General features: G+C 41.4%; 1 protein-coding gene across 1 annotated transcript; it reads right to left on the reverse strand.

The window, feature by feature from the left end:
* Positions 1–572: 572 nt before the first annotated feature.
* Positions 573–9,863, reverse strand: LOC102704853 (phosphatidylinositol 3,4,5-trisphosphate 3-phosphatase and protein-tyrosine-phosphatase PTEN2A-like). The gene is made up of 13 exons (XM_006663912.3): positions 9,655–9,863; positions 8,411–8,999; positions 7,506–7,607; positions 7,358–7,414; positions 6,862–6,927; positions 5,615–5,791; positions 5,425–5,511; positions 5,283–5,347; positions 5,114–5,190; positions 4,971–5,017; positions 3,801–3,931; positions 3,511–3,580; positions 573–1,382 (listed from the first exon to the last, which is right to left on the reverse strand). The coding sequence occupies exons 2-13, from the start codon at positions 8,945–8,947 to the stop codon at positions 834–836; spliced, it is 1,965 nt and encodes a 654-aa protein (XP_006663975.1). The 5' UTR covers positions 8,948–8,999; positions 9,655–9,863; the 3' UTR covers positions 573–833.
* Positions 9,864–15,605: the final 5,742 nt, after the last annotated feature.

The following is a 15,605-nucleotide window of genomic DNA, read 5'->3' on the forward strand; positions in this document are numbered from 1 at the left end:
GAACATGTAAATTAAAATAATTTTTTCAGGAGTTAATTATGGATAAAAATTATAACATATCATTAATCATTAGATGAGCTATATAGAGATTAATTTATCCCAAGAAATGAAATAAATTCTCTATCCTGGACATAAAAAAACTTTTGCACAACTAATTTCTCTTTTCATTTGGATTCGAAATAATATATCCAAATCACAATCATATGTGTATGCTGCTATGTCGTTAGTGTGCTAATTTACATATATTTTGCTTGTGTAGATTATTTTGGTCTAATTTGCACCAACCAACCAAGTAACTATACGAAGCAAGCAATTTACATGTTATATTTATTTGCACCCACCATACAAGTATATGTACCGTGAGTGTAATTTACTCTTAATCCAGCATTAGCACATAAGTTACTATAACACTTATGACTAATCATAAACTAATTAAGCTCAAAAGATTAGTCTCACGGCTTCCCTCATAACTGTTTAATTAGATTTTTGTTAATGTTTAATACTCCATTTAGGTGTCTAAAAATTCGATTGGATGTTTTACGAAAAACAATTTTGAGAACTAAACATGCCCTAAGTAATAAAAATGTCAAGGTCTCAAGAATCCATGTGTATAATCTCTGTAAACAAATAGGCAAGGTATTCACAAAGTTCTGACATTTTTGGAGTTACAAGTTCATCCGTGTACAACATTACAGATTGTGGACACAGAACGGTCGAATAAAACAATTTTTAAAACTTCCCTACCTGTTGCTCTTCCAGGTTGGTATCCTATCATGACCTGGAAAGCACCAAACTATACAATTGCAAACCGGCCGCCCGCAATAGAGAGCAGGTTATTCGCTTTCGTAGTCGTCTTCGTCTCCGAATGAGAAGACCGAAGCATCTGCAGCAATTGCCTTGAATTCACTCATGCTAGAAGAGTCAGCAGCAGCTGGTGGTGCTGTAGCGGAGCTGCTCTTGCTGGTAACTTCACCTTTGAGAGGTGCAGCATCAGCTGTCCTTGCGGTTCCTTGTTCGTTGGCTGTAGATGCTTTCTCAATTCTGGTAGCAGCAGCAGACGCCTCCGTTTGCACAGCGCTTGTTTCAGATACTTTAGCAGCATTTGTACCTTCGACATTCTTAGGGACCTTCTCCCTCCTGCCCCTAGATGATCCATCTTCTGCTTCACTGTCAGAAAAGACGTCGTCTTTATCATTGCTTGCAGATTCCTTGTTGGACTCTGAAGCTGCAGAGCTATTTTCTTTTGCAACGGTTCCAGTCGAGGAATCAGCTTCTGACTTCTTATCAGCAGATGCAGAAGCTGGTTTTGTTTTTGGTGGTTGTGAACCATCATAGTCTACTAGGACAACCTCAACCTGGAATCCAGGTGATGGTAATTTCCTCTGGATGATATAATATCAGTTAGTGTTAGTTTGTACAAATATAAAGAACTATGAACATGTGTCTTAAAGAACTCATCATTGGTACAATCCATCATAGTCTACTGGTTATGGATTGTTGCAATTGATATTGACAGAAAAAATGCTTTTAATCTGCTATAACTCAATTAAAAGCAGAAGTTATCAGCATGGCAACACATGGTAAAAAGAAAATGGACGGATAGAAGCTGAAACAAATTCCAAATAACACCAATCCCAATCATAAAGAATGGATTCAGTGAAGATGTCTGATCTCATCTCAGGAAACAAGTGCTGTACAAAATTAAAAATATCCTCACAAATGATACAGTTCAAATATGTCAGAAATTTTATGTAGTCCAACATCCTCACATTAATGGCCAAAACAAGGTTTAAAGGTGTTCCTTTTTCTTTTGGAAGGGGGGGGGGGGATGTTATGGGTTAGGGTTCATAGGGGGTAAACACCGCTAGGAGGATAGCCGGGAGGCAACGGCTGCTAGGGATAAGAGGGGGACTTAAGTTGGAGAAGACTAACTCTGATTCATTGCTTGATAAGAATGACGATTCTTACATAGATGGTGAGACTTAATCCCTAGATAACTAACTTGATCTAATCTAAATTTATCTCTTAATCCTATCTATCTCCAGTGCTACAGTACCGGTTGCTATAGTACCGAATGCACCGTTTGTCCGCCAGGGGGTTGGGCCATGGGCCTCAATCCCTTGGCCCCTACCTATGACAGGAGAGCAGTGGGAGTTTAACAGATTGGGGCTATTAATTTCTTTCTTTCTTTGGTGACCATGTCAGTTTACATGGGATGGGGAGTTTCTGCTAAAACTCCCTCTTTTTAATACCTGGGGGATGCAGTAATTGGGAGGGAATTCTCCCTTAAGTATAAGGAGTTAGATCTGAGCAGTCTATCTTCACTTCAAATATAATTCCCATCTAAACTCCTACACTCTTTGTTTCTTTTGCAAAACAATAATAGACTGGGAGTAAAAATCAAACCCCCATGACCAATCCCACCATCAACTCCCTCCTCTAAACTCACTTTACCCTTTTGCCAAGTTGCCAAACAGTAACAAAAAGAGAATCCTGACAGATGATTAAGAGTTCAAATCTGTGAGGAATTTTATATGGCCAAAATTGTTAGAGTCAAACATTAAATTCGCACTGGCACTCAATGCATACTTTTGGGTTGCCATTGTTGTTTAGTGTAGCATTCAAGCTCAGTCATTTCAGGGAGCACCATTTACATCATGGTACTCAGACTACACAAAACAAAATGACCATTCGACCATCATAGCTGCGATGTATGTACATCAAGGAAAATATCAGCCATGAGTAACAATAGACTATAGTATTTATTACTCACAGAAGACCAAGTCGTTCTATAAGGCTCATGAGGCCACATGGCTTGATAAGAACCTTGTGTGCTCTATATGTTTGAAACATTGATGGATTGAAATAACGAATTTTGGTAAAAGAGCATTAATGTATGTATTTGGCCTGGCCCAAAGGGGTTCGAGTCATCTTAGGCCCCATGACTTCCCACTGCTTTCAGTCTCTTTTTAAGTTGCAACTCTCATATCTCCATTCTACACCTCCGTTTCATATTGTAAGACTTTCTAGTCTTGTATAGATTCATCCATTGATAAATGTATATAATTTGTATATATGTCTAGATTCATTAGCATCTATATGAATCTAGGCAAGACTAGAAAATCTTATATTGTGAAACGGAGGGAGTAGATGTTAGAAAAACGTTCATGGGACTAACAATTTAATATTACAATCTATTTCTATATGCACTATTTGGAGCAGCCTTCTCTGAAATAGCTTGGAAAACAAGGCCACGGGTGTTTGGTTTGAACTTCAAATGCTTGGCAATGTTAACTAAAAAAAGAAAATGGTAGTTTTGATCAAGATTTGGCACTAATGTGGTTTGTCACCAAAATTTGGTAACAGGCCATTCACATTCACTTTCTAATCCATTTTGCACAACTAAACTTCATCGATTGATGGGCTTTGTAGTGTGCCTTGTGGAAATAGCTGGATGAGGTTTTGGCAAGCATATCCATAAAGTAGCTTCAAAAATGAAGTGACAGTTACCTTGTCAAAATCATCAAGATCAGTTGGATTCAGGGTCACCCTGTTCTCCATCATTGTTGTATTTAACCAGCTGAAGAAGACAGGTTAACAAGTGGAACTTAGAATTAAGCCACTGATTTCTTTAGTTTCCAATGTAAAATTTTGAAACCATCCAATCTAAGTTAGATCTAAATGTACATATATGCAATGAAAACATTGTTACAGTAATAGAAAATGAAACCATTAAGCACAACAAAAACATATATTCCAATCAAGGAAACAATAAAACATCATAACGGAATCAAGCTCACCAGTAGAAATCTCCCTGTCGATCATGAAACTGGATCTTGAAGTCACCAGCTACTTCTGTTAATCCAGGTTCTCCAGGCAACGCAAAAACCATGATCCCCTTCTTTGGTGCACTAAACCAGAAATCTTCTGGCTGAAAAAAATAGAAAAGTTAATTCTCAGTGAAGCTCACAAAGTAATAACTTCCATGTATTAAAATTACAACAAACAGACCAAATGATAATCAAAGATCTATAGTGCTAGAAAGGTTTGATTGGTCATACCATAGCAATGGTATTGTGATATGAAGTGAGGCAGCAAGAATAAATATTAATGAGTCGTGTGGGCCAGGCTGGAGAAAGGAAATGGAGTGGTCTTTACTCTAGTAGGGTTGGGAGAGTATAAAAGCCAACGAACATGTAACAAGAAGGCAGAAATGAAACAGAAAGAACTTTAGTTCTCCCCAATTCTGCAGTTTCCAGTCTGCATGCTCTCCTCGGGCCCCAATTTCCTCTTTTGATTAAGCTAATGCATTGCCTATTCATGATATTTATGTAATTTTTACTAAGGATATAACACATGTGGCAGCAAACCAGTGTGCTCGACTGTTTTTTATGATTACGGTACCTTGTTTTATGAGAAATAGCAAGAACACTACTATACTATATGAAAGAAACCTTGATATAAAAAAATGATGAATACAGAGAGAACAAAACAGCATTCTGAAATAGCAACATTCACAGAAAAAATAAATTTATTATTATTTATATTTACAGAGAAACATGAGAAGCAAAGGTATGTTCTGCCTTTCTATTTCTCCACCACTTTTCAGGGAAACAATATGCCATACTATAGATATGCACTATAGATGGAATACTATTCCATTTTATAGAAAATGAACTAAGCTACTTCTTGGAAGACTTGAATAGGATATACTGCCAACTCTACAAGAAAATTCATTACCTAGCATTAATACCTATAAACTTCTGTCAAAATTTCGATGATACTAACAAAGGTACACAGAATTCATCGGTTTGGCAATTAGCATCAAATAGTCTACTTCAACATTATTGATAGCCAACTGATACACTTCAGGTATTATATAAACTTAACCAAATGAAGGAAAACATGCAGAACAGAGCAGAAATTACTGAACAAAAGACATGAGTAGTTTATAAAGTGAAAAGGCATACCATCAGTTCCTTTGTTCTAGGATGCTTCTTAGTAGAGAAAAGAACGCCTGAACAATAGAGTTATTACTCAGTGTAAAAGAAAAACTTCAAAGCTAAATTGTGCTACCATGACAAAAAAAAATCAAGCAAATGGCAACATATACCATTATGATTAGACACAGTAATTGATGGCCTAATCCAGTAAGGGCATCTATGAAGGCGAAATCCCCTGAGCATGCACCTGCAAAATATAATTACATCTTAGTAACTTATGTATGATATAAATGCAGTTCATAGCCTCATACTGAGGCCACGGTAGAACTAGAATAAAACCTGCGTGGAGGTTGATTTTCACCATTGAAGTAAGTCAAGATGCGCTCAAAATACTTCACATATCTCTGTAATTTTGGAACACATTCAGATCAACCGCTGTTAAGTTGTATGAATGAATTTGCATAATCTTGGGGTTACTTACAATCTGACTTGGGAGAATAAGCCCTTTTCCATCTACGCATCTTTTCTGATTGTAGTATTCAATGGACTCCTCCGCGGTTGGAAAGAACTGTCAATTACATATGATACACAGGCTTCAGATGTTAAGAAAAATTGAAAGATTCTCTTGCATAATGTATCATACTTAGAATATAATGCAAAACCTATTTTACCTTCAGGTATAGTAGCAGACTGGAGATCATCAATCCTGTCCTTGCCTTTCCAGCTTTGCAATGGACAACCACCACGTTTTCTATATCTTCCTTCAGCCATGAGTAGGCACTATGGCAGAAAGATATGACAAGTTGTATTGGAGGGCAGTTATGATCGTCAAAAGGGAAGCATGCAACCTGAAACATGGCCATTAAATTTGGATGTGTGCAAATATCAATTAAATTGATTATCACATACAAAAGGTGGAATGTTCAATGCATCACCGAATGTACCGTTTGACTTTGGGACGTTAAGGTCTTGGGCAACTAAGCTAGTCAATTGGAACTGTCAAGAAACTAGCATGCCATCTAACCTAGGTGGACTAGAATAAACTTGCTTTTCAATGGGAGAAGAATTGGCAAGCCTTTGACAGAAACTAGATCACATGGAATATTAGTGATTACTCCAATGTTTTCAAGTCGTCCGATTAGTCGCGATTAATCATGATTAGTCGTCCTTATCGGTGATCTGACCTCGATCAGGGACTCCGGCTCAATTAGCTCGACTAGAACCCTAGTCATCCGACTAGTCGTCGACTGATCGTGATTAGTCGTCCGACTAGTGGGTGGACGACCAGGCCCGGGTTGCTTCCTGGACAGGCCTACTTTTGGCCATAGCCCATTAGGGTTAGCAATATATTGCCCATTGCCCAGGACTTAACGCATCACATGCCTGTCACCTGTTCTCTTCTTATTTTCTCATAGCAGCTGCGCTTGATCATGATATAGTGTGTATATATATATAACTATAGATCATGATAATGTGTATATATATATATAACTACATATAGGAATATATATTATGTATATGTCCTGAAATATACGGGAAAACTATATGGACGACCAGGATCGACCAGACTCGACTAATCGATCTGGTCGACGACTAATCGCGACTAATCGCCTAGTCGGTTCCATGGCGACTAGAGTCGACTAGACGACTTGAAAACATTGGATTACTCCACCCTAATTGTGCTTCACCTTCACTCCTCTTCAAACACTAATGCTTGCTAGCAAAGATAAATAACCAAACACGCAGCCAAGGCAAACATAGCAAATAGTTTAGATAGATCAGTTAAGCTATAGCTCATCTCAGCAAAGTACCAAACATACCCTTTATTGTATTCCCAATTTTGGTTGTTCATACGTGCATTACATGGTATAGAAATGACAGGACTGATGACCTAAACAAGACTACAAGCTGCCAGTACCTTTCCCTCAAAAAGAGATGCATCATACAGCCTTTCCGAGCAAAGGTTGTAGACCTTATACTTTCCCTGTAGCACAATGTAATAATAGGTTAGAAGCATAATAGATTATGTAGTCCCCTAAATAATGCACAAATCAAATGCTACTATTACAATGATATTTCAGTTTTTTGTTTTAGTCAAGTTCTTAACCTTTTTTTTTTCAAAATTAACTGTTCAATAGAACAGAAAAAATCACATACCAACATTGTGTAGGCAAGAAGAGCATGTGTGGGTATACTAGAACTAATATAATTTATTGTCGCATTTGGGGCGAGGTTGTGATTTGTTGAGAAGAGGAACTTGGATAATTTAAACAGGAGACGGTTGTGATTGGCTGAGACAAGGGAGTAGGTGGATAAGTTGCTACATTTAGGGTTGTCAGGTCCTTTTTGCCTGTCAATGCATGAGTTGTCAGGTGGCATATACATCAACAAACTCAACAGTGAATCGAAGCTACCTTGTGGTGCATTTCAAAGAACCTGATGACTTCCTCCATGTGGTTGCGGTAGAAGCCCTGCAATAGAAGTATTACCTTGTTTTAATCTAGGGAGAAATGAAAAGGAGCCATAAGTAATTTATGTCTTGTCACTTGTCATTGAACTGACCTCAAAATATCCAAAAAGCCCTGAGCTCAAATCCCCAGCAGGGAAACCCATAGCAATTATGTTCTCTGTAATATATGTCATATCTAAATCAAACCCTCCTTCCTGTCACAAGAACGAGAGAATCAGAACAGCTGTTATCCTTGATATTAGGTCATAAAAATACACAAATAATAAGACCATGGTGTCCACTGCTTGCCATGTAATTTCTTAAGACAAGAATCAACTTCCAAGGAAGCTAATACATGGAATAACATTAGAGACCATTGCTACAGTACGGAAGTTTGCATCTTCTCTAAAAGGTTAAATTCTTGTTATTCTTGAAATTGTAACGGAAACATAGGCCGCTATTCTATTATCATCCTAAGGCATAATACATGGATCAATCAATCACGAAATCATATGGAAACACGATACTGACATCCACATTTTGATGACAAGACATTAAATATGTGCAGAGGCAGAGGTAGCAACTGCTAACACTGATATATGCTCATAAAATACATAATACATAACATGTATAATATAACAAGTTTTAGACCTTGGCACAGCTATTAAGGATTGTAGTAAAAGGACTTGTTTATCTCCTCGGGGTGGGTGAGGAGTGGGTCCAAACTAGTTGGGTGATAATAAAGCCAAGGGGTGGTATGGTAGTTTAGTGGTACAAGTCACCTTTTACATGCACTGGGTTGTTATATATTTGGGACAAAATTTAACCACTAGAAGTTTTTATATTTTGGTACAGAGGGAGTATAAAGGTTTTCCAAAACAATGGTTGAACCGATCTCATAAGACATCAGTGCAGCACGCTCAGGAGAATTAATAATCTTCATGACTATTCTGCAAAACATAAAAGGGTTTGAACTATGATATCAGAGAAGCCAAAGGTAACAAGCATACAAATGCACCTGATACCGTCTTTTATTCTGTGAGACCATGTGACGAGCCTTGACTTGCACTGCCTTGACAGCATTCTTAGAGGAATCCACAATGCCTTTAGTAAAAGAGCCAAAAACACCAGATTGTGCTGTTGTTGGGGTTGTGCTGCCTTCAGCACTCTCATCTTGCTGAGGAGATTTTGGAGACAAGCGCAACCCAAGGCCACTAGTTAGGCGAGAAAATGTGTTCTTTCCTGTTGGTGATTCCTGGCCTGGCGAAGGCTGTGATATTTTCAGGTTTTTCGCCCAGGAGGATAGACCAGATGTAGAAAATATGGAAGATGATCCCTCTCTTCCTGCAGAATCTTGTGTCGGAACAACAACGGGAGCAGGAGCAGGTGAAGGAGCTACATGGTCTGTACTGGCAACATGAGTGGAAAAATCATTTGAAGTAGCCTGAGGAACAGGGTCAGGAGTTCTTATAGAAGACACAGTTGAATCCTGGCTGTCCACAGGAGTGGACAGTGTTGGATGTGGATCAGAGAGCTTCGCTTGCTGTTCTTCCATGATTGGCTAACAGATTTAATAAATCTCAGAGTTTCTGAAGCACAATCAGCATCTGCAAAATCATCATATACAGATATAAGACAGGCAGTTCGATTGGCAACAACTATTAAGACAAAGGACGGCCACATATAATTTCCATATTTACAGCCAAATGAATAACTCCTGGTTACAGAGGATATGAGTGCATACTTCAGTTTCAACACTATATACTGACATGCAACATCTGATTTTGACAAGGGGGAGGGGGGAAAAACAAAATAGTGCGTCATGCTTCTAAGAGCAAGAGCATCCAGCACATTGGTACAATTAACTCCTCATCGCCTTACCACTATCACCGGCTCCTGTGGCACTGGGGAAATCTAGCAAAATCCAATGGGACGCATTACCACAAGGAGGGAGATCTAAATAAACTGTTCCAAGGTTTTGCTAATAACAACACGATGCGAGCACTAAGCTCAGAGCGGAAGTTACCGCTCAAGAGCAGGTTCATCCACATCTACAACAACCAACCAGGAAACACACAGAGAAGCTCAACCTGATCCCCACCCAGGCACGCACAAGGCACGAATGGGACAACAGCCTTACCCTAGCCGCAGATCCCCCCCAGCGAACTGTGGTGCAAACTAGACGCGAAGGAATCTGCACTAGGCGGGATCTCACAGACAATAGGGGCGGGGGATTTGGGTGACCAGGCGGCCTGGACTTACCAACGAGGTCCGGATCTGGCCGCGGACGGAGCGGCGGCGGCGGAAGGGGGAGACGAGAAGCGCGGCAGAGCACGGGGAGCGGGAGCGGGAGGGAGGGTAGGATCGCGGTCGCCGGTGGGTCTGATGGGGAAATCGAGGGGCGGAGAGGGTGAGACTGCAGTTCGCAGTGCGGCGGTTAGATGGATCTAGCGTGGACCCCACGCGGCAGTGACGCTTGCAGCAGCTGCCTGCGTTGTGGAGCTGGACGAAGAGTCGTGGACCCTCGCCGCCGCCCCCGAATCGAAGCCACCGGACACCACAGATCGTCGATGCGTGCCGTCGGATGAGGTAGGGCCGAGGGGTGGGAGAGCTAGGGTATGAGAGCGAGACGGGAGGAGTGGTGAGAGTAGAAAGATGAGAGGGGAGGGTGAGAATACAAACTTTACGAAGGGTGTGTTGGGGGCACTAAGTTACTGTTTGGATTCAGGGATTTTTTTTTACTTCGTCACATTAGATATTTAGACATTAATTAAAAGTATTAAATATAGACTGATAAAACTAATTGCATAAATAAAGAGGCTATTTCATTAGACAAATTTTTAAGCATAATTAAGCCATGATTACCAAATGTTTACTGTAGCATTATATTCGCTAATCATGGACTAATTAGACTTAATAGATTCGTCTCGCGAAATAGTCCAGAGTATGAGGTGGGTTTTATTAATAGTCTATATTTAATACTTCTAATTAGTGTCCAAATATTCGATGTGACAGGGACTTAAAAAAAAGTCTCTGGGTATCCAAACAGGGTCTAAACAATCACCGATTATCGTTACAAAGCAATTCCACCTGCGAGTGCGGGTCCCCAGCGGGTACCCGCCCCTATAGTACGGGTATGAATTTTCACCCGTGGGTGACTGGGTCCGGGGCCCCGTATATAGGCGGGTGAGGGGACGGGGATGAAGTCCTACCCGCGAGGGTATATCAGACTATAAACTCTTAAATTGTAGCCCATGAAATATGCAAGAGCCCAATAAGCCCATATATATATATATATATATATATATATATATAAAGAAACCCTAGCTCCTCTTTCTTTTGTTTTCTCTTCACTTCCTCCTCAGTCACGCACTCACACAGGCGGCAAGGCGGGCAACGTGACAGCCGGCGGGTGGCGAACTCTGTTCGGATCCCGGACTCCCAGTCCCTCTCCCTCCCCCGCTCCAGCCGGCGGCGCACACGGTGGGGGAGGCGGGGGGGGCGGTTGGGCGACGGGCCGACGTGGGGCGACGAGGCTGCGGGGGTGCCGAGCTAGTGCGGTCGTGTGGAGCGGAAAGGCGGTGAGCATGCATAGCCACGCAGGGCGGGGGGGCGGCGGGGTGTCGAGCCGGCGCAACCACATGGTGCCGAGCAGGCGCAGGGCGATGGGGTGGCAAGGCGACAAGCAGGCGCAGCCGCGCACTGCGGCGGGGCGGTGAGCCAGCGCAAGGCGGCGGGGCGCTGAGCCGGCGACGGGGGGCTGGCCGGCGACAGGGCGGTTGGCCGGCGACAGCGAGGAGTGAGGTACCATCGATACCATTTTGTGCGGGTGAGCAGGTCATCCGGTTAGGTTGCGGGTACCCGATCGAGTCGGGTCCGGGGATGGAATTCTATCTGTTTCTTCAATCAGGTCCGGGTTCGGGTATACTATTCAGGTGGCGGGTTCGGGTCCGTTCCTGTCCAACCCACCTCCGACCCGCCCCGTTGCCATCCCTAATGATCGTTGTAAATTAGTGCTAATTAGCATATTTTATCATCAATTAGTAATTGTCAAGTTTAATTTAATGTTAATTAGTAATCATAGATATATTTTATTGTTAATTTATACTACTTTGGCCGCGTTCATCCCCTTCCTAAAAGTTAACTTATCCCATTCGTTTTCCGCGCGCTTACTTCCCGAACTGTTAAACGGTGTATTTTTTGTAAAAAATTTTCTATAGAAAAGTTGTTTAAAAAAATCATATTAATATATTTTATATTTTTTAATAATTAATAATTAATTAATAATATACTAATTTATTATTATATTTTCCGTGCCGGAGTAAGTTAACTTACCCCACACAAACGAACGCGGCCTCACAATAAGATATATAAATGATTAATTTATATTATTATTTGTTGCTAATTGAATTGCTCATCCTCATCTATCCAACCAAACAAAAAAAATTGAACATTTCATCTATCCTACCAAATAAAAATTAGATAATTCTATTCATCCAACCAAATCCAACCAAGATAAACAATTTCATCGTATACTTAAATATGGATGGACATATTTCATCCTAACTTGACAGCCATCTAAATGCACCCAACGATGAGTGGGTCGACCATGCCGATTCACGAAATCACACTAGGTACCGATCGTCCCCTAGGCTATCGTCGTAATCGCGGATACCGTGAAACCACAATAAATTCATATTTAAAATTATCATATTTAATTTTTATAAGTCTAGACGGTCCGACGTGATAATCACGCTATTCTGAAACTGAAAATAAAAATTATGAATACTAAATCATATTAAAAAATTCTAAAAATTGTGAAAATAATCATGAAAATATACATAATATATACTAGAAAAATAATGTAACGTTGTATGAATTCAACTATATTCAATTAATATATGTCAACTACTTTTTTCTTAAGCATATCTACTCTTACTATATATAGTCACCCACAAAGCTTAATTTCTAGGAGGTCACATCATCGTTAAATCACAGCCGTCCAAACAAATCTGGTGAGCTCTAGATTTTCACCACGTGTCCATAGATTTCATCTCTTCATATACCTATTAAAGTTTACCCCCAATAAGTGCAATTAGTGATATCCATCTAGGTGATGGTTCGACTTTGGGCCAACAACTCATTGTTGCTCCCCTTGATGTTTGCAGACCTCTCCCCTTGCCTCTTTATTTTCCTCGCATGAAACTATCGTTATCTAATCCTTTTTAATTAATGTGTTTTCTGTAACACTTCTCATTTTCTTCCCCATCCAAACAATACTCTCTTCTTCCCTACCTGTTTGGTGCTTCTTTTTAATTAATGTTCTCACTGTAGCAATATTGTTGGCACTAGACCATTATCACAGGGGATGGTAATAAGTGCAATTTGTTGGCCTATAAAATTTAAGTGAAGTGTTCAAAAAGATGTGGGCTAAAATTTTATAAACATTTGAGCTAAAAATATATTAGGAATGAATTGGGTTGTGAAAGAATCCATTGGTCTTGTTCTTACCACTCCTAGGCATGATTCTATATGAGTTTGTCAGAAATTAAAAAACAATTTAATCTAGAGCCAATGCATAATTACCTAATATTTAGAACACAACAAGTAAAGAACATGTGCAACAATTGCATGACTACACAATTTAATGCATTGTACAATTTATTACGGTATTGCTCTAGATGTTCTGTGACAAAAATATTTAAGTGCAATCACCTTTTACTGCTGTCCAGCTACATATATATAACTCATCGATTTCTACAAATCCTATCATAACACGCGGGGTATCAACTAGTACTTGGGATTGGTACGTGGCGAGAAGGGATGGGTAGGCGAATTTCAAAAAATTAAAGAAAGTGGAAGCTAGGATAGATCGGAATGTCTAATATGATCGGATATTCCGATGAATATATTAGATATTTTGGTTTATACAGGTCAGAGACACTTGATTAAGACAGTAAAGATACAAAGCATTACACAACTAAGAAAGTCTGCGGTCTATGTAATAGCTCAAACAAAGATATGAATACGAAAGAATACTATGAATTTGATAAGAGAGTATATACCACCACAAGCTTGAAGATTTATTACCGATGTTCAGATCCTTCAAGGGATCTTAATCTCCGTTAACGAGCTCACAAAGAGCCGAGTTTTTGCTCGCCCTTTTCTTCTACCCTATAGTGCGCAAACTAGATTTACTCATCATCATCATCATCATATGACAAATCGGATGGCCTGAATCAATCTATATTGGATCGGACGACCCAGATCAACTATGCCTCCCCACATCCCGCTTGCCTCCAAAACCCTAGCCGCCGCCACTCCGCTGCCCTCCCTCCTCTGTGGCCCTCCCTCTGCCACGGCGAACCAGATCCTCCAGCGTGGAGCAACATCAGATGGACGTCGAGTGTGGCTGGTCCGCTCGATCCGCATCGGACGGATACAAGTGAGTTTAACGGTCAAACGAGCTCGCACTCGACCGAAGCCAGCAAGGAGTGCAGTCGCTTGATTTGTCACGACTGGATGTTCCCGTGGTAGGACTCTAGATCTGTGTCTATCAAGGACTCATTGTATGACGTCGACCTCGTTGACGCTGCCCTCCTCAACGGCCGTCGTGGCGATGGTAAGACAAAACAATCATACAACGCATAAAAAATGGAAAAACATTTTTGAATTACAAGAAGCGAATATGGAATGGCAGACAAAACCATCTTTGATAATGGCATAATAGCAAATTTCTTTGCACCGTCGCCTGAGCCTCAACAAACGAGAAATTGGACATTATGCTAATGCTAAAAGATGGTTTAGCCAAAATGCCACTCCACGAGATGGCTTCGTTAAACTGTCACTCCCAACCGATGGATACAATTTGTTTTGCCATATTCCGGATTTGGATCAATTTCATCCTCTTTTTACATCAAGTCAGACGAAATTACCTCCAGGGCTGCTTCTTCTCTTTCCTCCTATTGCCGTATGCTTCCTCTCTTTCTTCTCTTACACAGAGCCGACGAGGAGAGGCTGCCGCTTTGCTCCACCGGCTCCGTACATCGGCGTTGGTCCTTCACCCCCTGCTTCAACATCGATGCAAACATACAGGGCACCAACATTAGGGACTTTAACTAGTCACACTACCCCATTAGGCTTAACGATCAAAACAGATTCACCACCACCAAATTTAGTTGATTGCCACATTATCAGGTTCTAACACATCTAAGCTAAGCGAAGACTTCTCCTCGAGCCTAAAGAAAAAAATGTGGATGAATGCTAGATTCCTCTCTAACTGATCCGCACCACTCGCAAGCACGAAACAAGCAAAGATCGATTTGAAAACAACAAGAAACAATGTTCTTACCCTCTCAGTAGCTCATGCCATGTGCACTTTGTTGACGCCATCTTGCGCCTAAACTGTCACCATTTTTAGCAACGTCTTTGTGCGTAAGGTTCTAGGTTGCCACTCTGCACGCTTGCCTCGACTCCAGCCATAGCGGCAGAGGATGGTACGCCGAGGGCAGAATCGACAGATGTTGCCGTGGGATTGACGGGGATAATGTTGGTATCGCTAGAGTAGGCTTTAGGAGAGACGGAGGCAACATCGAGGCATGGGTAGTCTATCGTGGGAGTGGCGCAGCCGGCTAAGGTGACGTGGGAGCGATGGTTGCCGCAGCTCCGAGTGAGCACGATGGCGGCGGTGGTCGCTAAGAGACGAGAGCGCATGACTGGATCTAGATTAAGAGATCGTAGAGGAAAGAGAAGAAGCATCCCCTAGAGACAATCGTCTAGCTAGGTGTTAAAATAAGATGAAGTTGATCTAAATAAAAAAATGAAAAAATAAATGGTATCCATAGAAAGTTGCAATTTTAAGGAGCCATCCCATGAAGTGCATTTCAACGAATACATCTTTTAGAAGTGGCACGATATCCAAAATGACCGTTGCACATCCTACCGACATACACAGATCGAGCTCTCCTCCAAGGCCGACACTGCACCTCGCCTCTCCTGGTCGCCGCCGCCTTCCCCGGCCGCCTCCAGGCTCTTCTCCCCTTGCTGCCACGACTTCCCCGGCCGCCGCAGCCGGCTCGCCTCCCTCGGTCGGCTGGGTGGATGCTGGCTATCCAGAGTAGATGCGGCTGCCTCTTCGGTTCAGAAAATAGCCCAGAGCCGCCGACCTTGCGTCGCACCGCCTCGCCCACCGCCTTCCTTCCTCCACCAGCGCC

The sequence above is a fragment of the Oryza brachyantha genome, chromosome 12 (assembly GCF_000231095.2).
Source record: "Oryza brachyantha chromosome 12, ObraRS2, whole genome shotgun sequence".
Lineage (NCBI taxonomy): Eukaryota > Viridiplantae > Streptophyta > Magnoliopsida > Poales > Poaceae > Oryza > Oryza brachyantha.